This window comes from Myotis davidii, unplaced genomic scaffold, assembly GCF_000327345.1.
Source record: "Myotis davidii unplaced genomic scaffold, ASM32734v1 scaffold41, whole genome shotgun sequence".
Lineage (NCBI taxonomy): Eukaryota > Metazoa > Chordata > Mammalia > Chiroptera > Vespertilionidae > Myotis > Myotis davidii.
The window spans coordinates 2123699-2150707 of NW_006292344.1; the positions used below are offsets into that span (position 1 = coordinate 2123699).

General features: G+C 38.7%; 1 protein-coding gene across 1 annotated transcript in view; it reads left to right on the plus strand.

The window, feature by feature from the left end:
* TPRG1 (tumor protein p63 regulated 1) overlaps positions 1-27009 on the plus strand; it is a 133996-nt gene that overhangs the window by 95661 nt on the left and 11326 nt on the right. The window contains exon 5 of the mRNA XM_006765863.2: positions 26686-26839. Within this exon, the coding sequence (XP_006765926.1) occupies positions 26686-26839 (154 nt within the window). The remainder of the gene's footprint in view (positions 1-26685; positions 26840-27009) is intronic.

Below are 27009 nucleotides of genomic sequence, written 5' to 3' on the forward strand. Positions count from 1 at the left end.
AGGGGCTGAGGGAGCCAGGCACGGTGTGGGGGGGGTGGAGGCAGGCAGCCCCAACTGATGGCCCCCCATGGGGTGATGGTGGAGCAGGTGAGGGGGTGGTGCCAGGCTAATGCACGGTGCCATCAGGTGGGGCTGTGGCGCTGCAGGGCTGTGGCGAGGCTCGGGGTGCGAGCGGGGGCCCGATCTCCACAGGCCACCCTGAGGGACCGGACCCATGCAGGAATCCATGGACTGGGCCTCTAGTCTCCAATAACTCAATACAAAGTAAAAAACAAACACCAAATCATTTTGCTGTAATGTGGTGTGATTAAGGGTGATTTTCAATTCATTGAACGTGATCTTTAATATTATTTCATCCTTAAAGTAAGAAAACGTTCACTACATCCCTCTTCTAATGTGAAAAGAGATCCCCTAAGGGTGCCACAGGCTTGCCCCCCTGAAGACTCTGTCTCAAGACGGGAAGAGAACCTACTGGTGCAGTGGTTGGCAAACTCATTAGTCAACATACCCCCACTTTAACGGCACTTTTTCAAAATAGACTCACCCAGGCCAAAAACCGACTTCTGCGCATGGGCCACGAAGTTTCAATAGCACTGTACATGCGTGCCCGCACGTGGTATTTTGTAGAAGAGCCACGCTCACGGGGCCAAAGAGCCGCATGTGCTCACGAGCCACGAATTGCTGACTACTGTTCTAGGGGAATTCAAGGGAAACTTTTCATTCTTTCTTTTTTTTTTAATGGAAAGAAAGAGTTCTATGTTATTGAGTCTACATGTAAAGCCTGGTACAACTTTAGCTATCTTGTTACCATGAAAGGAACTAAGGTGAAATGTGGAGGACAGCAAAGCAGAGAGATTGAAAGAACTTGGTTTTTAAAAATGACACTTAGCTCCTGAGCCAAACAACCCTAGAGCTGTGTTATTGTGGATTTATGTGTGAATGCATGTGTGTTTGTCTGTATGTGTGTTATTGGGACACTGCATAATTATCTAAATTACGCAACACATATAATTTTATAAATATAAAATCAAAATGTAATTGGCATTTTTTCATCTTCCGTAATTTCTAATACAAACTAAATTATGCTTGGGTTTCACATGGACTAAGGACGAGCTGAATAGGTAAATTTTTTTCTCAGTGACTTTAGTTTTCTGGTTTGACTCTCATTTCTGCTCAGGAAACTACTACTGTCTTTATATTTTTTTCCTCTTGTCCCAGGAGAGACCTTAAAAGGCACACACAGATTATAAATGGTTGCAAAGAGGCTGAAAGGGTTCCCTAACTCAGGGCAATGAGAGTAGGCATCATAACCCTTTCCAAAATAAATGAAGCACAAACAGTGGAATTTCAGCATCAGCCAGTGGGTGAAGTTGGTGTTATTTTGGGCAGTGGGTGATCCAGGCACTCCTGGAATCATATCTTGTAGGAGTCTGTGTGTTTTTTCAGCATGCCAGGCCAGCTCTGCTTGCTGCTTCTACGCACTCTCCTAACACCTTTATCTGCCTGGACATGCAGCTCAGAAGGCAGAGAGAGTAGGGGAGAGGGCATTCAACATGTGGTTTTGTGCCTCGTTTTGTTTTTGCCTTGCTTTTCCTTTATCTCTCCTCTCTCTCATTAGTTCTCTCTCTCCCTCTCTTTCTCTTCTGTCCCATCTGTCTGTCTGTCTGTCTGTCTATCTGTCTCAGTCTCTGTCTTCCTCTCCCCTTTCCCCTCTTTCTCTTTGTCTTTCATTTGTAGGTGCTTTAATGAAATCATATGTTCTGGATTTTTTACAAAACTGTCTGGGGGGCACTTCAAAGAATACCTCTCCCATCTCCTTGTTTTGATTACTTCGAATAGGCATACACAGCTGCCTCCCACAGCCCCCCCCCTTTTTTTTTTCCCCGTAAAACCACAATCTACTCGGCAAATCACTGCCTTTCATTTTGTTGGCTGGAGGGAGAAAGGATGAGATAGGCAGGATGAGAATGTGGAGAGGGGGATGGGGAGATAATGACAGATTTGATGATAATTAATATTTTCTGTCTCTGAATAGTGAAAGTCTCATCCAAGTCCCCCAGCCAAGCTCAAGTTAAACTCTTGGTGTGTGGGTTTAAGAGCTCTGCAACCTGGCATGCTGGGGCTGGTTTAGAGGGAGTGATCCTATATATGTGGAATTCTGTGGTTCTCTTTTATTATTATTACTGAGCAAACCATGCATATCTAAAAAGGAAACTTTATGTCAACCCACTCTCAAGGTGAATTAATGTATTCGTTCTGAGTTACCTCGCCCATAATTTAAATTACCAGAAGGCTTATGCATTAATTATCAAAGGCTTTGGAGTTCCTCGACCATTAATTTTCATTTCTCTATCAAACTTCAGTTATTTGTGCCTCATGTTTGTGCCTATCTTTTAATGTAATGGGACAACTTAGATCTAATGGACTGGTAATAATCTTTCAGATCCATTAAATAGGTATTCAGCTTCCCCCAGAGTTTAGGACTAGGAACGTCTCCAAGGTAACTTCCTGGTTGTATTCTGTTGTTTTTTCTTCAAAATAGCCAATTAATAATTTACTTTATAGCAATAATGGAAATGAATAAAAAATAATTTTTTTTAATAATGTGATTTGTTGGAAATTTTGATGCTATAAAATTAGAGTAATTTTTAAAGGATATGTTTTAATAGAGTAACTGAATGCAGTTAGAGGTGACTGACCATGAAATTGATATCTTTAACTATTTCCTTAACGATAATATTGGATAGAATCATGGAAGCCAAGAGAGAAGGTATTTCCAATGACAGGGAATGGTTAGGGCCACCAGTCAAGCACTCATTTCACAAATGTTTGTTAAACTGAGTGAGACATGGGAACTTCACATCCATTGTTGCATTTAATCCTCATGAGAATCCTGGGATGTAACAAAAAAAATTTCTTTTAAAGAAACAAAAAGTAAGGCCTGAAGAGACGAAATTACCCGTCCAGATCATATAGTTATTAAAGTTAGTAAGTTGCAGAGCCAAGATCCAAAGCTAAACCTTGAGTTACATAAAGCAAAGATATGGACTGAGGGATTAACACTTTAAATTTACTTTCCTATTTTCATGTTTGCAATAAACAGGAGATTGGACACTTCCCTACTTCTATAATCAGAATTGTATTAAAAGCAAGGGCAGACCAATGATATTTAAGAAAAATGGATGCACAGATATTATAAGGACAGGCATCTGTGTAGTCCCACTATTGTTCCCTAACTCCTGGTCAATGTTTCTCCATTAACTCCTGGAGGACAGCTTCCTGTCTGTTATCCAACCCCAAATTTTCTTTCTCTTTTAAATTCCTCACTTTTTCTTAAGATGATTTTATTCACTTCCAGAATGCTTTGGACTAACGTGCATTGAGAATTTCCCAAAGTTATTGATTAGAAATGTGATTGCGGATCTTAATTTGGTATGAAAATCTTATTTTTTATAAAGGAAAACTCAACTCTAACTCATTTTTTTTTCATTTCCTGATGAATTTAACTTTTTAAAAATTTTAATACTTTTAATGTTGACAGTATAACAGATATAAATTATCCTCCTTATCTCCCTCTGCCAAGCCCCTATATCCCCCAAGTTTAGTCCATGGACACACTATTGTCTGTGTCCATGGGTTATGCATGTAAGTATATAAGTTCTTTGGTTTATCTCTTCTCATGCCCTCTCCCCTAAGATATGTCAGTCTGTTCCATGCCTCCATGCCTAAGGACTTACTTTGATTTTGTTTATAAATTCATTTTATTCATTAGATACCACAAAATAAGTGAGATTATGTGATATTTGTCTTTCTATGATTGGCTTATTCACTTAGCATAATAATCTCTAGTTCCATCCATGTTATTTCAAAGGGTAAGAGATCCTTCTTTTCTACAACTGCACAGTATTCCATTATGTAAATGTACCACTGTTTTTTATCCACTCATCTACTGATGGGCACTTGGGCTATTTCCAAATCCTAACTATTGTAAGTAATGTTGCTGTGAACAGAGGGGTACATTATTAATTGCCATCTTCTTTGACTCTAATAGTATTTCTTGTCTAACTTTATGTCCTAATCCTGTTGTAGCACTTTGCTCCAAGCACAAGGCTATCTTCACAGTCAGGGCACAATGAATCTACAGGTGAATAGACATGTCACTGAATACTAGATCTCAGAATTCTCTGTGTCAGAGGACATAGCTTTTCTTATTTATTGAAAAAAATCAATTTGTTTGCATATTTTTCTAGATTTAAAATAAAAGTACTGTGTATTATTTTCCTATGAATGTCCCAACCACTTAAGATTCTCTGAAAGAACAAGACAATATTTTGCTGAGAGTTATTAAAATGCTTGTTTTAGTAGTAATCTACAAATGTTGTGATAATAGACTGAGATGAATAGGAATAAGAGGGAAAGTGGAAGTCAGTAGAGGGGATGAAAAAGGAAACAAGAAATACCTTAGAGCCCCTGCCAGTTCAAAGGGCAATAATTTTTCTGGAGAAGTGTTTCTAATATCTGAATACTTTGCTCTGGATGCTGATGATTTCAGAGAGGAAGTGGTCAGAACTGCTGCTAGGACTGCTTGACTGTTCTAAGTGCTGAACGCATCATGGTATCTACCATTACAAATGTTATTTTGATTGAAGATGCTCAGTTGATGTTGCCCAGAAAAACCATTTTGCTTTTGTAATGACTGCTTAAATATCGGCATTTTCAATGAGTATTCAATTCTTGAAACATAAATATAACTCAAATGAGTTTATCTTTGATATTCCCCCCTCCTCAATTTATGGTATGATTTTTAAAGGGGGGAAATTTCAGGTGGGAGTGTGGGAGAAAATTTAGAGAAACGGAGTCCACAATAATGAAGTATGACTTTATCACCCAACTATGGAATCATGTAAATCAGCATTTTTATTTTTTAACAAAAAGTTTATATCTGAAACAGTGGCAAAGGGGTAGTAAGAGAGAGAGAAAGAGAGAGAGAGAGAGAGAGAGAGAGAAGAGACGGAGCGATATATCTGGGTGTGTGTGCATATGTGTGTACTCACTAAAAGTTCAGCTAAATAAAATTAAGTTTCAAAATTTTTAAATTTGGACCAATAATGTAGCTGCTTCCCTTTTTAAAATGAGTAATATATTATATGTAAGGAGCAGACCCTGCTATTTGTGATAAACTGAGATAGCAAAGCCTATATATTCTGGTTAATTCTTCCTGGAATCTGTAGTGACATTGCAGCTGGAAGTCAGAGCAAAACTCCAAAGGTCAACATGTAGTGCAAGAGGAAAGAAATGACTAGTATACCGTATAGGACTAACATGAAAAGTTATATATATTCACCATATCATTTTGAGATCATTTGCTCGTTTTTCAGAAGGTGCAAACCCATTCAATGTCATGACCATAAATCCCAAGTAACAGACACAGAATCAGCTGTGTAAAGGAACTTGGGACACTCTACTCCACCTCTTTTTTCCTCCACCAACCTTGAAATTTTCTTCATTGTCTCCTTCTGTCTTTCTTGTCTCTTCCCACCTCAGCCAGGTTGAGGATCCTCGTAGGCCTAACTTGGGCAAAGGAAAACATTTTGAGCCAACCTTCACTTTCATAGATCCTCAGTAGAGACTTCATTATCATACAGAAGCAAATTCACCTTCACAAGGGCAGCATGCTGTGGAAAGGAAAGAATTACTCAGCTGTTACTGCGTCTATCCTAGCCTCTGATTTGTGTGCCTAATACCTTAAGTTGGGAAAATAAGTAGCTTAAGATGGTTTTGCACAAGAATCCAACTTGTTAAGAGGTGGCTGAGTTTATGAGTGCTTGGGCCTGTGGGTGAGCATGTATTTTCCAAATCTAAGCATTTAGGGAAAATTCTATCCTGTGTCACTCAGCAAAGTGCCGGGAAAGTCTAAGACTGAAAATCTATTCTGAAGGCAGCTGATTGGACCTGCAGCAAGTCTGGGGGCTCAATGACGGGAAACATGCCACACCTGCATTTCTTCCCTTTGGCTGTCTCCACCTGTATACCCCACAGGCATCTCAAACTCAACCTGTCATCTTCCTCCTATCTCATGTTCCCCAACAAACCTGCTTCTCTTCTACAGGCCTTTATTTATGAGGATGGCCTTTTTGTCCTCATAATTATTCAGGCTTGAAAATTCTGTCATTTTTGGCTCCTTCTTCTTATTCAAACCACTCTACCCCTTGAGTCTGATCAGGTTGTTAAATTCTGTCAAGTTTTTTTTTTTAATATGTTCTTATTGATTTCAAAGAGAGGAAGGGATAGGGAGAGATAGAAACATCAATGATGAGAGAGAGAACCATCCATCGGCTGCCCCCTGCATACCCGCAACTGAGGATGGAGCCCGCAGCCCTTTAATGTGCCCTGACTTGACCAGTAATGGAACCCGTCACCTCCTGGTTCATGGGTTGATGCTCAACCACTGAGCATGCCGGCCAGGCCTGTCAAGTCTATCTTTGCCACGTTTCTCACTAACCCTTTCCATTCTACTATTGTGTTCTTACTTTGTTTTTTTTTAATACCTCTCACTTCAATGATAATGATGTTTTCCTGGAATTTGCTTAAATGTAGTGGTTAAGAGTGTGGACTATCCAGACTTTCTTTGTTGGTTTAAGGTCAGGTTCAGCCACTAACTGACTGTATAATCTTTGGAATGTCTCTTATATTCTCTTTCCTTGTTTGTTTGTTTTTTTATCTATAAAATGAAGATGATGATCATCTGTACTTTAGGTCCTCAAATAATGCAATTTTGTTTAATGTCATTTCATTAGAACATTGATGAGTTGCCTTAGGAACTTAACTCTTGTTTATATCAATTAGCCTATGGTAAAATTGGGTTTGTTATACCTTGTCTTACTTAAAGTTGCAGAACCTATTGACAATGTTAAGTGGATACCTACTGTACTTTCATAGGATTGTGAGGATTGAGACTATTTAGTGTCTAATAAAATTCTAAATAAATAATAAGTACTATGAGATTATTAGATCTTACTGCCTCCAGTGTTCACCAGTCCTCAGATCCATTCAATGTAACACTGTAAGATTATCTTAAGATATCGCTCTGATCAATTCATCTCTTTGTTCAAAATTTTATTAGTGATGCCCCATTATCACCTTGTCTTTAACAGATTCAATTATAGAAGAGGTTTGAGATGAAGCCACTTTGGAGAACCTTTGCAGATGTCTTTTGAGTTCCAAAGGCTGAAACTAAGTCAGATAAACCCCCTCTTAAAATAGAGAGCACATGTGCCTATCTTGGGCTACCTGAGGAGTTAACTGGATGAATCTGGGGAATTTTTCTCTGAATTTGTCACTAGACACCAAGACAGTTGAATTTTAGTTGGAAAAACCCTAAGTAGTCCCAGTTTTAGACCAAGATCTGACCGGTAAAAAAATTTGTGAACTTAGGCAAATTGATTTTCTAGGTCATAGTTCCTTCATCCAACAAAATAGAAATCATAATGGGAATATACTAGTATGAGTCAAATGAGATGATTGGTTTATATGTAAAAACACTTTGTGATAATATATCCCTGCATAAGGTTATTCTGAGGCTTACATAAAACATCTATGCAAATAATTTACAAAGTGTTTGACAATATGATGCCAAAGGAAATAAGTATTTGGCATCATCATCATAATTATTACTATTCATATGCTACACCTATAAAAGGTATGACTTTATTATGGTAGCATTTTCATTGTGATTTTGCTACTAACTTATTGTTAGGGTTGCAAAGTGGTCCTATCCATGATTCCTTTAACCCCTTGGCAAAACTTTTATCTCAGAAGTTAAGTCCTTAATTACAATAAATTTTGAAAATTATATTTTGTTGGTATAGTGCTTTGTTTATTTTAAAGGGGGTTCATTAATATGTATATAATTAATCCTGGATAAAACCTTTATAATTAATCAGAGTAAGAATGATAAACATAAATTGGGAGGTAGACATATTGAAGCCATGGTTTTAGGCTGTGGTAACAAAATAAGCTTACGATGGATATGGTGGATGCATCTGGCTGCTACGGCAGAGACCTCCCAGACCTTTGGTTATGCCTCTGCTATTCCATGGCTGCCATTCCAGGTGAGCTTTTGGATATTAAAAGAACACAGGTATTAAAAGAACACAGATGACTTCTAATTCTCCAGACGCCAAACAGTGTGCAAACACATAGTAGACCTTGATGACTACTTCTCAAGTTCATGTTTTAAAATATGTGAAAACATCTTTCCTGATTTTTTCTTCATAATTCTGAATATAACAAGAAGATGTAATTTGTCCAAAAGCTTTCTGAAGCATCAGTGTAGGAGCTTCAAAAAGGGAGTTAAACTTCGGTAATTGCAGGATTTACAACAGAATATTAACGGTGATTATCTGTGGGTGGTGGTATTAGATGTAATTTTCCTTATTTGAGGATTTTTTTCTGCTTCTCTATACTTGCCACCAGTTTTTCTCCTGTTACATTTTATGTTAAAACTAGAGGCCTGATGCATGAAAATTCGTGCAAGAGTTGGCCTTTCTTCCCCTGGCTGCCGGCACAGACTTCCCTCCGGCACTCGGGACCTGGGACCCGGGCTTTCCTCCTCCGGCCGCCAGCAGGCTCCTGGGACCCGGCTTCCCTCCTCTGGATGCCAGCAGGCACCTGAGACCCGGCTGGCTTCCCATGGGCCCCAACTTTATCAAGAAGAATGTCTGGAATGACGTCCAGTCTAATTAGCATATTACTCTTTTATTATAGTGATTAATAGAGACAGTGATTATATTAGACTGACAACAGTGCCACATTTTGGAGCTGGTATATTTCTCCTTGACTTGCTCCTTGAAAACTACCTGATCCTCTATAAAATAGGGATAATAAAAAATAATAATAACACAGTTTATAGGATTGTGGAGGGATTAAAAGAAATTACATAATGTAAAGATCCTGGCATATGTTAGATGATCAATTACTCTATGTCTGCCACTACCCTTATTCGTCTTCTCTTTCTTCAAACATATAATGCTTTCAGAGCTAGAAAAATTTTTCATTGTAACTACATTTTATATAGAACTAAATGTACATATTGCAAAAACAACTAAGCAAAAGCTTTACGGTGACAAGTTATTCCAAATCTCAATTTTTTTTTCTCACATGTATTTGGTGACAGGTTCTTATAAGATAATTAAATGCTACATAGCAATGAGCAGGGAAGCAGGGGCCAGATTCTCAGAGAAGGAAGGTTGGAAAACACTGTTTGCAAAGACATCCTTAGATGTGAGGAGACGGATGAGAGTGGCCTCGACAGGATGGAGGACCACCTGCCATCTGGGACAGGCCAGGATTCAGACATTCCAGGTCCTACATCTGATTGTTTTGGCCCTTATGCAGATCACTCCATCTAATAGGAACTTGCAACCTCTGTTTTAGAGCTTGGGCTCAGTTTAGGCAGCTCTCTAATTGGTTTATGTCATTCATTAAGGATTTCTTTTCTTTAACGTTAGAGACTTAAAGTCAGATTTTGAGGAGAAATTCAATACCACCCTGTCAGAATAAGAGCACTGTTGCTCTGAGTCTGTATATCCTTCTGAATTCTGCTTGACTATGCCAAGGGTCAGGGTAGGTTCCTTCTTGAACCCTGCTTGCTACAGTAACTGTTGGGGCCGAGCCTCTCTGCCAGGGGCTGGACCTTCTTGGACGCCCGGTCTTAGACGAAGAAGCCATGAGCATAGGTGTATAAGAATGAATCTTTATTGTAGAAGCCAGTGGCCATATAGCCATCAGACAAAACATTTCTTCACAGCAAAGTTCTATACAGGCAGCTGCACACTGGCTGGTGAACAAATACATCTTTCCCACAAAAGCAGCTTTAGCCTCTGTACCCATAGCTACTATCTGTGCAGCCACACGCTGCCCTAGACTCACCACCTCACATAGTAGCAGCACCTGAACTCTCTGCCTCAGCAGCTTCCCCAACCTCTCCAGCCTTTCCTGCACACATTGTAGCTACATCCTCTGAGCCTGCATTTTCTCCCCAGCCTCTCTCCTGTCTCCAGTATACTGGCTGGTTAACAACATGTATTATAACACTTAGACAAAAGAGGACTCTAACCAACAGTGACATGATATTTGGGTTATAGAAGGTCACATTGTAACGTGAGATTGCTGTGGCCTTGCAGTTGTGTACACCCTGATTAAAATTCTCATGTTCAGAGTGGCCTTGGCCATCCGGTCGGTGTACTATCAACAAGGCCTCCACACTCTAATTATCCTTGGCTATCCGGCAACTCTGGCATGGTTCCCACATACCCCTATCTGTTTTGTTATTCCCTAGGTTATAAATGAGGGGACATGGGCCTCGTCTGGCAGTGTCCTTTGCTTGGCTTTCAGTGTCCACAGAGTTGAAGGCCTTGTCTGTTTGGATGGGAGGCCCTCCCCTTCCACCTCCACCTTCACACACTGCAAAGGGCACCGGAGGCAACGAGCCTGTGGGAGCCAGGCACTTTCTTCTTTCCTTCTGCTCTTAAAGCTGAGGGCCTCCTGCTCTGGGGTATGGATAAATTAAAGAGTTCGTTCACTCCTGGAGAGGGTTTGCTAGAGGGGAGGTGGGGGAAAATGTGGCAGGAAGAGGAACAATGAAACATCCAGGATGGTTTGCTATTCCTCAGACTCCTCAAACTCAGCAAGTTCAGGAAAAGCTCATTTCCCTCCCAGGCCTGCACTGACTGCTCTGGTTAAGGGAATTGCAGTCTTCTTGCTCACTGAGGATATAAACCTCAGGACAATAGAATAGTTGAGAGAAGGATTTACTAAACAGTTTTTCAGGATGTTTAAAACTTGAGGCCAAGGTCTTATTGTCTTTGACTCTGAAGTCTACCTCATTCTCCATATAGAGCAGTGGTTCTCAACCTTCCTAATGCCGCGACCCTTTAATACAATTCCTCATGTTGTGGTGACCCCCGATTTCATTGTTATAAATTGAAGATAATTAAAGCATAGTGATTAATCACAAAAAACAACATGTAATTATATATGTGTTTTCTGATGGTCTTAGGCGACCCCTGTGAAAGGGTCATTCGACCCTCAAAGGGGTCGCGACCCACAGGTTGAGAACCACTGATATAGAGGCTCTTCACTAGTCTTCCTTATTTTATACTCTCAAATATCCATCCTGCCCTTCAAGTTCTGACTACTTAAGCTTCTTAATTCAAAGCTATAGACAAGTCCATATTTCTCCTCTTATTAAAAGTTTTCCTCAGCCCCCAGTTTTTTATAGGATAATGCCTTATACGATAAGGATAAACTCTTTAGCCTAGTTTTCAATATCTTCTATTACTTGACCCCAATCTATTTACTGCAGAAGTCAACCTTTTTGCTGACTTTTTCCTTGTGTAGTAGGCTTAAGTCATACAGAAACATTCAGCAGTTTCTGTACAATTCTTTATAATTTTTTATGGCACTACCGTATGAAGTTATAAGAATAAAAAAGTGGCTGAACATCTAATACATGTCTCTTTATCAGTTTAACCTTCCTACTAAATGATTCTGTGCCTGGAGGACTGACTGCTGGTCTTGAAGGCTGGAGTTTAAGTTTCTAGACAATGAACAAAGTAAAGCAGACTTAAAATACAGTATTTAGATACTGTGTTACCTCTACAGTGATATGTAAGATGCTATAGGTGAGGGGAAAAAAGAAAAAGAAAAACCTTAGAACCAGTTCTAAATTATGTAATAATCATATTGATGGCATAATATCACCATATATGATAGTAAAATGTGTTCTTGGAGCCCACTTTGCTTCATGGGGTAAGAGAATAAACAAAGGCAGAACTAGAATGTCAAGTTACCATGACTAAAATACTCTGTTCCCTACAAGACTTTTGTAAGGAGTTTTGTAAGGAAAAACATACTACCAGCCTCTAAACCCTTTGGAGACATGAGAGTGGACTGTGTATCACAGGAAGAAATATATAGGACTTGAGGTCAAGGAAAACAAAGAGAATACTTCACTATTGTTAAGTAGGCTCTTTGAATAGTTTGGTTTCCATTTCCTCATAAATATAGAAAATAATATCTGCTTTTGAAGCTTGCTATAAGATGTAGATATGTAGATAATAAATACAAAGTGTCTATTAATAAATAGCAGCTACATTTCTTATCATACCAGGCCATAAATTATCAGAGAGAATTTGCTATATTCAAACTGTATGCTTCCCTGCAGATATGAATGCTCCCTTTTCTAGGCCACCTCCAATTACTCAACACACACACACACACACACACACACACACACGGGGCGGGGGGGTAATTTCTTCCTCATTCTAGAGTGGAAAGGAACTAGTTAAAGACTTTGAGCTCAAGGACAACACTCAGTATCTACCTCATTTAGGATGAGAGATAGAGGCACTCCAATACTTTCCACTCTCATGATGCATGCCTTTGTATTATGTCCTTCTATTTGGAGTAACCTTACTTTTCATCTTTGTATGTGCACTTCTTATTATACTTTTATCTTCCAATTGCCACTTCTTTCAGGATTCACTCATCCTTGAGTTAGTAATGGAGTCTCCCTCTCTGTAATTATAGCTTCTCCTTTCATGGTTTTCTCCTACTACTTTTTTTGAACACTTATTCTTTCCTGGTAGAATGTGAAATACAGAGGAATTTCCTTATCTCAGAAGAATGTTGCCTGGGGTAGTGTTTTGAGCATAGTTCCATTGAGCACACATTTATTAAATGTTTAATATCGTTGCTAAGATAGAGTTCAATACTTTACATCTTTAAAACTACATTGTCTCTGTGGCTTAAAATGATAACTCGTTTTGTTTAGTATACAGTACTTAGTTAACATAAACTCTTTTGGGCACACTCGGATTGCAAAAAAGGCCAACATGGTCTCCTTGACCTTTAAATAATTATGAAGAAGCTACTTTGATATTCTGACTCATTTCTTCTCACTCTTTATAGAAATGTATGGTGATATGGTAGGAGGTTGAAGTTGTACCCGAAGCATCTTCAGAGGATTGCATATAAGTGCAAATTTTAATTATAATGATCAAAAGTTCCCAAGGGTGCACACTGCTGTACTAAGCATGGTACAGGATTAATTAAAGACCATGTTCAAAATCTAGCTTTTACAGCCTTTTGGATAATCTTATAATACAAATAGAATTAATTTTGGCAGACACAGAAGTGTTCTGCCACCTCTTAATTATGTTGTGGAAAGATAATTTATTTTGTTTTGTTTTTAGATGATTTTGTTTTGCACAAGCAATTTCTTAAACTTTGGCCAGGATAGGGGATTATCTCTCTATCTATCATCTATCTATCCATTCATTTATTTATTATATGCTTGGGCTCTCCCTCCCTTGACTGAGAAACTATTTCTAAAATGAATACATTTTATGATGAGCTGGTAATTTAATGCCTGTCTTACCAGGATATAACACATTTAATTGCTTTTGCCTTGAGCATTTAGCCTAAAGAAGGCATCAGGAGGGTGTGGGTTTTTTTTTTCTCCTGCCTTCTAGTTTCTGATCAAACGCTTCTTTATGAAAGATCAGGTGCCAAAGGTGGAATTTAACACTGAACTACATTTTTCATGTCTATTCTCTTCAAAAGTCAATTGGAAAATTAACTCCTCACAATGTATTCAAGCAGTGAGAGAAGTGAAAAAGACTTACTAGTACAAATCAGAAACTATATGTGCACGTAAACTCCAGGTGAGTCAGCAGTGTGGTAAGTCATCAATACATCTAGTGCAGTGATGGCGAACCTTTTGAGCTTGGCGTGTCAGCATTTTGAAAAACCCTAACACTGGTACCGGGCCACATATATAAATTTTTTGATATTTGCAACGATAGTAAAACAAAGACTTATATTTTTGATATTTATTTTATATATTTAAATGCCATTTAACAAAGAAAAATCGACCAAAAAAATGAGTTTGTGTGTCACCTCTGACATGCGTGTAATAGGTTCACCATCACTGATCTATTGTTTTGGGTTAAATTAGCAGATATGCAGCCTCTGGAAGGAAGGAGGGTGTTTACACGGCATATTCCACAGTGATTGGATCACTGCTGGAGTGTTGTTTTCATTTCCAATGAGGACACTGGAAAACTGGAACATATTCAGAAGAGGATAACCTGGCTTGTCAGGGGCTTTAACCTAGTCCAATGAGGAATGTTGTTTAATTAAAGAGAGAGAACTAGATCGAAAGAGATATTCTATGATAAAAAATTATCACTGCAAACATTTGAATAATTTTAATCAAACATAACAATCTATATTTTCTTAATAAAAAATAAATTTTCTTGGGAACTGCTTTTTGGTAATTCAACCATATAATAGGAAAGCCGTTTGAATGGAATGCTTTGGATTTTTTGCTTTCATTGTCCTGATAGAACCCTCTTTTTCTAGCGTCCTACCATTCAGCAGGTACAAACCATTGTTCCTTCCACTCAGCAACCAAGACCCCTCTCCTAGACCCACTCAGGAACCGAGACAACCCTGCTTTGATCCTTATCTAACTGTGTCCATCCCCACAGGGTGAGGATCTCTCAAGGCCAAGACATATGCCCAACAACAGCCCATGCCCCTTTCCAGGCTACTTGTTAATAGGCAGACTCATCTGATTGCTTGTTAGAAGTACAGCGTTCAGAACCACAGGACCCACTCCACCAACTGAATCAGAATCTGATTTTAAATAACATCCCCAGGTAATTCAAATACACATAAAGTTTTGCACTGTTCTAGCCCATCCTCTGGGTACCTGAGACCCTAGACTTCTCTGTCCAAATGGCCTTGCTTTTGCTTTCAGAGCCTGTCCTTCCAATAGCATGCCATGCTGCCAATGGACATGCACTTAGGCCTGAAGGGTGACTAAGAAGTTGCCATTTGGAGAGTGGACCTGTGGATGGAACTTGCAGATGTGGGCTGCTTGTTCTCACTTATGCATACAAAGCTGCCCCACAAAGGAACTGAGCACCAGGACTGAGAAATAAGAGGGAGGGTCCAAGGTCTCTATCTGTACTGTTGCTCTGGACCTCGGTGGAAATAGAAAGCTCTGCAATAGAAGCAAATCTTAAGTAAAAACATAATCATAAAAGTCCAAGCTCATGTATGCAAAACAGTATTATTCCAACACGAAGATAAATCAAAATATCCCCAAGTAAATTCTAGTTCACTTACTCCAAAGTAAATATACTCTGGAATATAGGTAAATCAGTGGCATTTCAGGAAATGTTTGGAATATCTTAACTTTGTACATAGTTTAGTATTTCACACCATCTTCTTTCTTATTTCCCTCACCTCCTTACCACTCCACCAAATTTATGATTTGGCAGTTTTGGGTGAATGCAAAAGAAACTACCAGGAATGCAAGAGAATTCAGAAATTTCTTCTCTTCTGATTTACTTTTCAGAGCTCTACTTTAAACCTCTGATGAGAGGCACCAGGCACTCTGCATACAGTCCTACAATAGTTCCTCTAATTAGGCATCCTTACCTCCATTTTGCAAATGAGGAAACGAACTATGAGGGTTAAAGTGCCTTCCCCAAGATCATGTAGTAAATAAAGGCACTGAGGTTTGAACCCAGGTCTGCATCCTCTAAACTCTATTGCTTCTTTCAAGTTCTTGAAAAATAACATGGTTTTTGTTGTCTGAGTTTTACTTGTGATAGGTAGAATATAGCCACTTTGGACAGAGATGAAGAGGATCACTGAACATGCAATCTTGCTGAACACTGAATGGCCACACAGATTATGGCCAAGAGGGAAAATGATGATAGTTTGTAGACTACATCTGTGTGTGGAAGTTAGATGGAAATTTCTGCTTGTCCACATAGTGTATTATATGAAATATGTAAATAAATTTCCCCAGAAAATGCTTTCATAAAACATAAAGAGAAAAAATGTGCATCATGTTTTATCTTTTGAAATTTTTTCATTTAAAATTTTTCCAAAGTAGAGAAAGCAAAATGATCACAGTCTTAGGAGCATGACCCCAGGGGAGTATTAGGAGAAAATAGCTGAGTTCTTGCTCTGTCAATCAGAGAGGCCTCTATGCCCTTTGCCTTCTTGGATAGCTCAGGCTGTTTACCAATGGGCCATAGAGAGTTGGGCCAAATGTTTGTGGTAACTGGTCTCTCTGATTGCCCATGTATGTATTCCAGATCTTCTATTCTCATTCTCCCTTGAGAAAAAATAGAGAGAGATGAGATTCAGAAAAATGTTTTTCTCAGAAGCTTTTTTTCTTTCTTTCTTTTTTTTTTTTAACTTAGTTACTCTGTGCCTGTTGAAACTTGGTTATTTGGAATGCTTAAAAGTAACTTCCTTTTAAGAGGGGACATGAAAACTTTCACAAATTCTAGGCCAATATGGTTTGCCAAATATCCTAGTTGATAATAGAGGGAGTTGCCTCAAAATTGTTTCCTTTGTAGTGTGGCATTTTCCCGGGTAGCTTCCCTCTCCTCTTAACACGTAGCAGCCTCTTGGCACTGAAGGGCCCTGATGTAGACCTGTTAGGCCAACATCTTCAGCACAATTTTTTCAGAGCAGAATTGCAGACATCCTGCAAGCAAAAGTACAGCTCCACTGTCCTGGGTGTTTCTCTAAAAATCTCATGTACACCTCAAAATTGATCAAGGATTCCCCATCCCCCTTAAACAAACATTTTAAAGAGCTCAGTTGTAAACAGTGCAATTCAGAAATGTAGACTAATGATAAACAAACGCAGCAGCCGGATCAATCTGGTCTAAGGACTGAGTAATTTTGTTTTGTTTGACTATATTTTTTATAGTAAAGACCCTGGGAAAACTGTTTGACCATGTACTACCAGATAGATATCGTGAGGGAAATTCATATCACTTAGACGTGAACCCTATTTGTGAACAACTCACTGTTCATTTGGTGGTAGAAAACAAGTATACAGAATTATTTCTTGGGGAAATTATCACTAATGCTGTCAGACAGGCTCAGCAAATTGAGTTGTTTGTTTGGAGCCCTGTGGGGTCATGGTTTTGAATATTGGAAATGAATTCCTGAACTGCACATGAAAAGCCTGGAATGTCAGGCCGGGAAAGTTTCTGAGTTTTATAAGCAACTGGAAGCCCCTGTAGGTTTCTGAGCTCTTGGATCAGCACTATGGAGAAAGCCAGAGGTTAGATTAGTTCAGGTGAAGAGAGAGACTAAAATACAAATGTGATCTCTAGAATTGTTGTCTCTACATAGACTCACTGGGAAACAAATAAGTGGTTGGTATAAACAAGTGGTGGGTTCCTTTTCTTCCTTGTCCTGTCCATCTATAGGGTTGATGGAATTAGGAGGGGCTGTAGACTTGGGAGACCTAAATCTTAATCCCAGCTCCAGCACTTACTACTTCTTGGCTTGTGGCCGTGGTTTCCTCATCTATAAAACAGACTATAAATCTACCTTGTGTGTTTATGGTAAAGACAGGAGATAACAAATATGGAGGTCTTAGCACACTGCTTGGTACAAATTAGTCTTTGCTCTGATTATGATGGATTATAATATCTTAAATATGCAGTTTATCGTTTCCATGTAAAAATAATACATGCTTAGTACAGAACGCAAGAATGTTTAAAACAAAAGTAATCTTATTGTATCAATAGTATTAATATCCTAGTGTATTTCTTTTAATCAGTTTATATGATTTCCACACAGGTTTAGTGCTAGTGTAAGTGAACTGGCACAGAGCAGTAGGCATAATGTTACTTTCCTTGAGACAACTTTTTCCTGTTGCCAGATTTTCTTTGATATTTGTAAGGAGGAAAGCTGGTGCTCGATCTCTCCTTTCTCTCCCATCATTGCCGACACAGTCCTGCTCCAGACTTTTACTCTGAACAACCTCCACCAGCAATGCCGCTAAATGCCCCCTTTGTTAGCCCTCCCTCAGGTCTCCAATGCATTCATATTGTTTGAATAGCAGTCAGGGCTTTGGACTAGGAGACCTAGGACAGAGTCCTACCCCTGGACCAGAAATATCTAGGTATAAACCCTGGCTTTCACTAGCTCTCTGTCTATGGGCATTTCATACCACCTTTCTAATTTTCATGAAAACAACAATTTTATGAGTAACAATGGGCCTATGGATGAGAAATTGTTTTGTGAGCTGTAAGTCACTGTCCAGCTAGCAAATATAGAGTATCTACTATTTATCAGACACTGTTAGAGACTTTACATTTTAAATTTTCCTTAACCCTTATAATGCCCTTTTAAGACAATGTCACTAGTTTTATTTAACAGAAGAGAAAATGGAGGTGCTATAAGATTAGAAAGGCTGATACTTTAAATAGCAGCTACACTTTGAATCTGTTGAAGGTAAAGTGTATATTCCATTTAAAGTTTTTCTTGCCCCTTTCTTCTGCTGTCATCACCACTGCACCCAACTTTTGATATTATCCTCTTTTTTGTTTGCCTCTAGGCTTCTTCATGATACCTAGTAGGAAGCCCACGCATTGTCAAAATTCAGCCCATTTATGGCCTGGGAATCAAGGGGGGCATCTGCCTCAGCCATATGCCCTACTCACCTCTACACACAGTTCCCCTTATTTCTCTAGTTTCGAGTATGGCAGTCAGAAACTAATTTCCTTAGGTAATTAAACTTCTCCCCACTGATTTCCCAGTGGCTTTTCACTAGGTTCCATGTTAGGGGTAGGCTGCTCTAGACCTTTTACTGCACTACCCAAACAACCCAAACCCCCACCAAGTTCTATAGCTTTCTTCTGACCTACCTCCCATCACCCTGTCTACTCACATGTAGCCCAACTGAGAATGAATAAGATCATCATAAAAATATAAATCATGGCACATACAATACATTTTCTCTGTCTCTCCCCTCCCTTTCCCCAGCTAGGTCTTTGTTCTCATGATTTCTTCTGTCTTCAATGCAAGATACTTGGTACAAGTAAACATGTATTGAATGAATGAAGCCTTCTTTGACACCCTCAACTTTAAGGGATTGCTTCTGCCTGTGAATTCTCATTACAAGTTTATCCAGAGAAATTTCTCTGGACTTCATGAAGGAATGCTAAGGAATATTTGCTGATAATGTTGCTACTCAGAGCAATTGTTACACATAACTGGGAGTTACATGCTGAAAGGTTTGAAGGGGGATGAGAATATGAGGCTTCTTGTACAGAATTTGACAATACCAGTCTACTGGAGTATGACTCAAAGCCTGACATAATTTTACGTCATCCCCATCAGAGGAGATAAGGTTATTATTTTTCATCTTGGGATCATGGTTGTTTCGCTTTGACAGGTGTAGTTTCAAATGTGTGGTTCCAAATGAATCTTCTAAAATATGAGCATTGACATGCTTCAAACTAAAAGAACCATAGAGATTCTTCTCTTTTATCTAAAAATTGTTTACTGTAAACCTTATTGGATTAGCTCTTCATTTAAATAGCATCTGTGCAACCAAAGCTGCTTCTATAAAATGGATACATTTCTCTTATAGGAATGGGTATGAGCAAGAGGGTTTGTTGTTGTTGTTTACTTATTTTCCTATGATTCCAAGAGTAACTTATTCCTATTCTCCCTGTCAATAAGAGTTCAGAAAAAAACAAATGAGAGGAAGAGCTATTGTAGTGTTGTAATTGAATATTGATAGCAGCAAGCAATCACAGAATTATGGTGAGGAAAGAAGCAGCTGATGTAAGAACTAATGCATTTAGCAGTCAAGAATATTTCCTTGGCTGTGATGAGTCATAAGAGTTAGATCTGCAGTGTCTTTTAGAGAATAATTAAACCAATGCCTCCATTATTTTATAAAAAGGGTGTCTTTGTCTATTTGGGCTGATATAACAAATTACTAGAGACTTAATAGCTTCTAAGAAACAGAAATTTATTTCTTACAGTTCCGGAGACTCTGTGAAGTCCAGGATCAAGGTGCTGACAGATTTAGTGTCTAGTGAGGACCTGATTTCTGGTTCGCATATGGCACCTTCTTGCTGTGCCCTCACACAGTAAAAGGGGTGATGGTCTCTGGAGTCTCTTCTGTTTATTTATTCATTTTATTTTTTATTATTTTTAATCCTCCCTGGAGGATATGTTTTCATTGATTTCACAGAGAGAGGAAGGGAGAGGGAAAGAAAGAAACATCAATGTGAGAGAGAAATATCTATAGGTTGCCTCTCATCCACATCCTGATCAGGGATCAGGCCCGCAACCTGGGTATGTGCCCTGACTAGGAATCAAACCTATGACCCTTCAGTGTACAGGGTGCTGCTGCTCCTATCACTGAACCATACAGACCAGGACTGGAGTCTCTTTTATAAATGCACTAATTTCATCATGAGGACTCTGCCCTCATGACCAAATCACCTCCCAAAAGCTTCATTTCCTAATTCCATCACCTGGGGCATTGAGATTTCAGCACATGAATTTTGGGGCACACAACATTTAGATCATAGCAAAAGGAAGTTAAATCCTAGAGATGCTATGCCTAGCTGTAAGCCACACAGAAAGTTAATATCAATGCTAGGATTAGATCCAACTTTCATTTTTGAACTTTCAGTTCAAGGATCTTACTACCATAACATGTAACATTTTAAGAATGAAATAATGTCGCATCCAATCTTACAGGCATTCTAACTTATTCTGTGAATTTATTTATTCATTCACTGTCATAAAAGAAGGATTCATTAAGTGATTATTATGTACCTAGCAGTATGAGAGCCATATTTTAGTCTAAGTATTTGCTGTGTGCATGCACACACACACACACACACACACGTATATATATCCTAATACTGTGAATCACACAATCTTAGGTTGTATCTTTGGTTTGGGTCTTGGTATTTACCTCCGCCCTAAATATGACCACTTACTTCTAGGAAAAGCACAACTGAAGTTTTCCAAGAAGATAAGCATCTGTTTTAGATTAGGTGATTCCATACCCTTTTCTGTAATCCTTTTCTGAATTTTTCACCCCCATTTCTTCTGCATTCTGCTTTTGGCTTAATCCTAGGTCTTTCATTCTTCAGTTTAAGTTATTTATTCTTTTAGAGAAAATAATAAAGTCAGCCACCCTCTGAGAATTTCCCATATTCATTAAGTTATCCTAAGGCTTTAGATATAACCAGTATAATAAAACATTATTTTGGTCTTTCACCACAGACATTAATTTATTAGGACATACAAGGACCTTAGAGGTGATCTAGTTCACCTACCTGGTTTTACTGATGAACTACAAGAACCCAGAGATAAATAAAAGGTTCAAATTATCCATCAAGCTAGTAGCAGATATAGCCATTGAACTCACACCTCCTCACTGTTACTCAAGATTCTTACCATGGTACCAAATGCCCCTGGATTTTTTCTTTATGAACACTGCTGATCTAGGTTTACTTTATCACTCACCTCTCCCTCAAGTAATATACCCATAGAACTTCTTGGTTACCCATGTCAGTAAACAGTTAATCTCACTGAGCCCAAGGCCCTGGAAACTTCTGGGAGGGAGCCAGGTGAGCAAAGAGAACAGATAAAGTCAGCACCTGCCGATGGGTTTGGAACAGCCTGGGGACATGGAGAGAATGTAAACACATTCTGCAAATCTTATTGTCTGACTCTGTGCCAGCGTCTTTTGGGTTCCTGTCATGGAAAATATTTCGTCTGAGGTCATTCAATGAGCAAAGGAGCATTGAATCTCTTCCAGGGTGCCAACTCAGTCCCCGCTTTTGTACAGATTAAATAAGCAAGGGACTAACATTTCATGGGCCTAGAAGGCCCACCTTTCAACAATACAGCCTGAAAGGAGACATTAAGAAAATATATTGTGTTGTTCTGAACTGCTGTCTCCCCTTCCCTGCCCTCCCTCCTCCTGCACCACCTCCCTCTGTTTGCTCACCCATACTTACAAGCACACACCCTGCATTTAGAGCAAGAGTTAATGTCTGTGCTTCCTCATAAATCTTGCTTTGGGGCCTTGAGCTATGTTTTTAATTCTGTGGTGGAGCTTTGAGATTTGAGATGTGTAGAAAGGAGGGGGCAGCTGACGGAGGTAATAATGGAAGCTGCCATTTTTCCCCCTGGGGAGCCTGGACTCTTCATTCAATTCTTCTAATGGGTAGTTTAATACTTCAGCCCAGTATCTGTGAAGGTCAAGAGGGACAGAGAGTAGAAAGTCAAAGGGAAGGAAGTTGGCTATATTGTGCTATGAGAAAGGATGTGTGGCTTCTCTCCAAAGAAAGAAGAATGTGTGGAATGAGCAAATTAACCCAGACTGGTGACTAGCTGTCAGATTTTTCTAGTTTGGCTAAAAAATTCTTCAAGGAGAGGAGTGTTTCCTGATAGAAATACTTTCTTGTATTACAAAGCCTCTTATTGAAGAAAATCTCACCTCTGTTTAACTTGCAGCTCCTCTCTCTGTTGTTAAACTGCTTTTATTTTTCATGATTTGTTCTTCAGCACTTCTATGATAGTTTCTTCTGTGTAAACCTTATCTTTTCAACATGCCTTTCCATTATTTATTTATTTATTTATTTATTTTTGGTGAAAGAGGCAAATTGTCTTTAGGATGTTATGATGATTTAAAGTGTAATTGTTTAGGCCTTCCACCCTGCCAATAATTGTATTTGAGTAGAATTCTGAGTCTTAGTCACTAAGTAGAATATATAATTGATATGACTAAAGGAAGAACTCTGGTCTGTGAAAATTCTGGTCTTTAGTTTATACATCTATAAAATGAAAGAATTGGAAACACACCTCTGAGGGGCCTTCCAACTTGTTCATGACAAGAACCCAAAAGATGCTGGCACAGAGTCACACAATAAAACTTTTAGAATGTGTTTACATTCTCTCCATGTCCCTAGGCTGTTCCAAACCCATCAGCAGCCTAGGATACAAAAAAAACTATCATAAATCCCCTTCTTCCCTCAAGTTCTGATTTGTCTTTATAGACCCCTTCCTCTACTTCTCTACCATCCTGTGAGATTTTGATGTTTACTAAAAATGAAGAGTAAGAAGTGGTAATGGAGGCCAAATACAGCTGGTTTCCTTGAGTTTAGAAAGTCGGAACAAATAGGTTATATTGTAAGAGAGTGAAATGCTCAACTTCTCTGACTCCATCTTGTTCAAACCTGCTTTGCTTCCATGCCCTCCAGGTAAATAACTTCTTGCATATAGACCTGATAATCATTGGAGAGACTGTGCTTGCAGCTTGAGTTTTACAAAAATAGCCCCTTACCAGAAAGTGCCTCTCCTAAGGAGATAAAGGAAATAGGTATTGTTTATCAAAGATTTGCAGGTACCTCTTGACCACGCTTACACCATCCAGGGTAAACAAACTAAGCACGATCTTTCTTGAACCCCTGCTGGAGCCCAGATATCTGCGGTCATCAGTCACCTCTTTCCCCTTCCATTTGCCTTTCCTTTGACATAAAAGAATCCTGAACTCTGTACTTTCTTAAGATGGATTTGAGAAACCACTAAGTCTCCCATTTTCTTGATTGATGCTGTCTCAATCAATAAGCCTTTTCTTACTCCAAACTCTGACATTTTGAGTTTAGCCTTTGAAGCATGGCATACATGAGCTTTGGACCAGTAACATAGGGATAATGCTGTTTCTCTTCCCCCTTTTTATTTTATTCCACTAGTAGTTCTTGATTCGGTGATCTGATGACACCTGGTTAAAGTCTTTATCTTATTTCCTATTAACTTCATCTATTTCTACAAAAGAAGTTTTAAAAAATTGCTATGAGAGTTAAATAAATTTAAAAAAAATAAACAATCTCAGAATTGCTAACATTGAGTATATATAAAAATCTACAGTTCCACTTGAGATAGAGGTTTTCTTCCTGACCTTTAACTAGAATTCCTGAGCAGGCTTTTTGCCCACAAAAGATGGCAGGCTCCTTAGGGCAATTCTAACTCTGTGTCTAGTTGGAAACAAGGCTATGTTGTGTAATGGCAGAACTTTAACTTGGAATGTATTTTGTAACTATAGCCCAGAATGGTGAAAATACCCCTAAACAAGGTTTTAGGAAACTATGGCTCTCACCAACTCAGGCCTGTGTATAGTGATGCATTGGGAAAAGCCCTAGTCCTTTCTGAGTCTCAGTTTTCCCATCTCCAGAAACAAGAGACTGGGTTATAGCTTCCAAGAGCCTTTCTAGTTCTGACATTCTATAGTTTATAAGCCTTAAACTACTATTCCTCTATACTGGCTGATTGCTGTTTTTACATGTTTGTGAAATAATGTGGTAGATGCTAAAGTGCCCCAGAAGTCATGGGACAACTCTTGGTGTAGTCTTTGCGGTAGAGGATATGTTCTGCTGAGGGAATAGAGGGCTAATTTGATGCCTCTAAATCAAAGAAGCCATAACTCAGAGGCTTCTTATGCATCCCAAATCCTTGACTTTGTGAATGCTAGTAGCATCATGACCATAGCTGTCTATATCATTCACCCAGAGTTAGTGAAGCCTTGAATGTCACCATGTGGAGATACTCTAAAGAACATATGGGGAAACAGATTCAGAAAAAGAAATAAGCTTTCCCATGTTTACACAGCATTAAGTGTCAAGACCAAGACTCTAACACTGGACTACCTGCCATCCTGTTCACTGAACTTTTTACTCTACCTTATATAACTTTCCTCATGGTAAGCACATGGAATTTTTTAACAAAGCATTCCTGGTCATAAAGACATCATATCCTCTGCAATTGCACTACTGACATTTGACAGAAGAGGAGATAATAGATTTTCATAGTACTCTGGTACTCAAGGCTTTTTTGAGAAGTAACACCTTAGTTTTACCTTTGGAGAGACTATTTAGTTCTAGATTTCTTTCCATCTATCACCTCTGGAGCTCAGGTGAGAAGGTTGGCTGAACTTGCATGTTTATGCTATGTCTCTGAAAAAGGTCATCGCCATACTCAAATTGATTGTCTTTTTAGAAATAGGTTCTCTCTTGAATTTCATGCTTAAAGGGTTTCTCTAAGGTGAAGGAATATAAAGTGTACTTACTAGATAAGCTATCTTGGCAGATTTTCATCCCTTTTGGATAAAAGCAAAATTGAACCCAGTACATAAATTGACATATGAAGCAGTATATAATTGCATTGTGAAAGTTGACTTAATGGACTCAAATCAGAATGTTCCATTAACCAGCATATAGGATATTCATTGAGCTTTGGGTTTATTACCAGGCAAGGGGAAACAAATGAAGGGAAGTACAAGGGGGATGATAAAAGTCAGTAAGCACCTGAGGTGAGGGGTTAGGAAGGGAACTTCAGAGGTATGTACAATATTTTACTTTTTTTGTTCACTTCTTTATCTTCTTTTTTTCTTTTCCTTACTTTTCTTTCTGAGCAAAGAATTAAGTATAAGAAAATGTTGGTGTTAGTTTTCAAATCATCTAAAATCTGAAAACTAGACAGCAGAATGTGCCAGGCTCTCTTCTAACTTTCCTTTTGTAAGAAGCAGCTGAAGAACAAGCCAATTGAACGAAGGGTGCTATATGTTTATGTGTGAGATGGTGTTTATACACATCTCTACATGAATAAATATTCAGAAATCACAATAGCATTCCCAAAGGAATTCATCCTTAATACAGGAAGTCACAGCTTTGTGAAGGGACCACAACTAAGCTCCAGTTTTTCATTCTAGATCCCAGGATTTAATTTCTAGAAGAAAAAAGACCTCTGTGATATTCCATGGGGCTGTTTAGAATTACAGATAACTTAGCTTGTTGAATGCCAAGTGCCTGAACTTGGCTTAACCTCTAGGGATCTCTTTGCAATCGAGCTGTTTAGAATTACAGATAACTTAGTTTGTTGAATGCCAAGAGCTTGGCTTAACCTCTAGGGATCTCTTTGCAATCGAGATGCCTAAAACCATAAACCATGAATTCTGATGGGCATATGCAAAAGTAGAGGCCACAGAACTTACATATTTGTCAATTATTTTGGCCATACTCCCCTGCCACAACTTTCTTCCCACCACTCCCAAGATGGCTTTTTCTTGCTCTTCACTTGAATTTACTAGGTGACGAGGCCTGGGCTATACCAGAGACTGGCTACCTCCTACATACTGTGAACCAGAACTGTGAATTTGATGGAAAAGGGCAAGGGCAGTCTCCCTGTGAGCTTTGACATGTTTATTGCTGAAATTTTGCTTCTTAAAGATCATATATATCTGCATATTTGGGAAGTTCCCATTTTTGTTTTTATTTTCCTCTCAGTTCTTGTTTATATTTATGGCTCTGTGGAAATCTTTGCCACTTCCTTTTTCTTTGAAATCATCTCCCACCTTCACTGTTTCAGTTCCTGTCCCACTACCTTGACTCTTTCTTTCTTTCTTTCTTTCTTTCTTTCTTTCTTTCTTTCTTTCTTTCTTTCTTTCTTTCTTTCTTTCTTTCCTTTTAACTCTTACCATCAGAATGTTGTCATGAGGTCAGTGTTCAAATGTCTGTCCCTAACATCTGTCCAACCAGGCATTTCCATATAGAATTCTCAACCACACTTTGAACTCATCATGTTTGGAAGCAAATTCATTCTTTTATTCTTCTATATTTTTGGAACAATTCAACTGTTTGATAGTTAAGCCACTTAGCAACAAAAGGCTAACTGAGTTAGTGCATCCTTTTCCCACCCTTGATTTTTATTTTAATCTAATGGAATGGCTAATCTAAAGGGAACTCCTTTTTTTTGTAGGAGACAAGGAGAAGGCCTTAGGATCTACTGGGGGAGTCTGGAGCAGCAGTCTCTCTTATCCCGTTGGAATCCATGGTCCACTGAGGTGCCTTATGCTACCTTCACTGAGCATCCTATGAGATATACCAGTGAGCAGTTCCTTGAAATTTGCAAGGTAAGAATTCACTCTTGGGTTAGCTTTGTTGCTACAGTTTTGTTATTCTAAAGCATGTATAGTAAAAAAAAATAGATAACATAAGATATTACATGGGGTTTATATAGGTAAAAACTCAAAGAGGTTTATATAAGTTCTTAGTAAACAATGGAGCTGTTTTATATATTTTA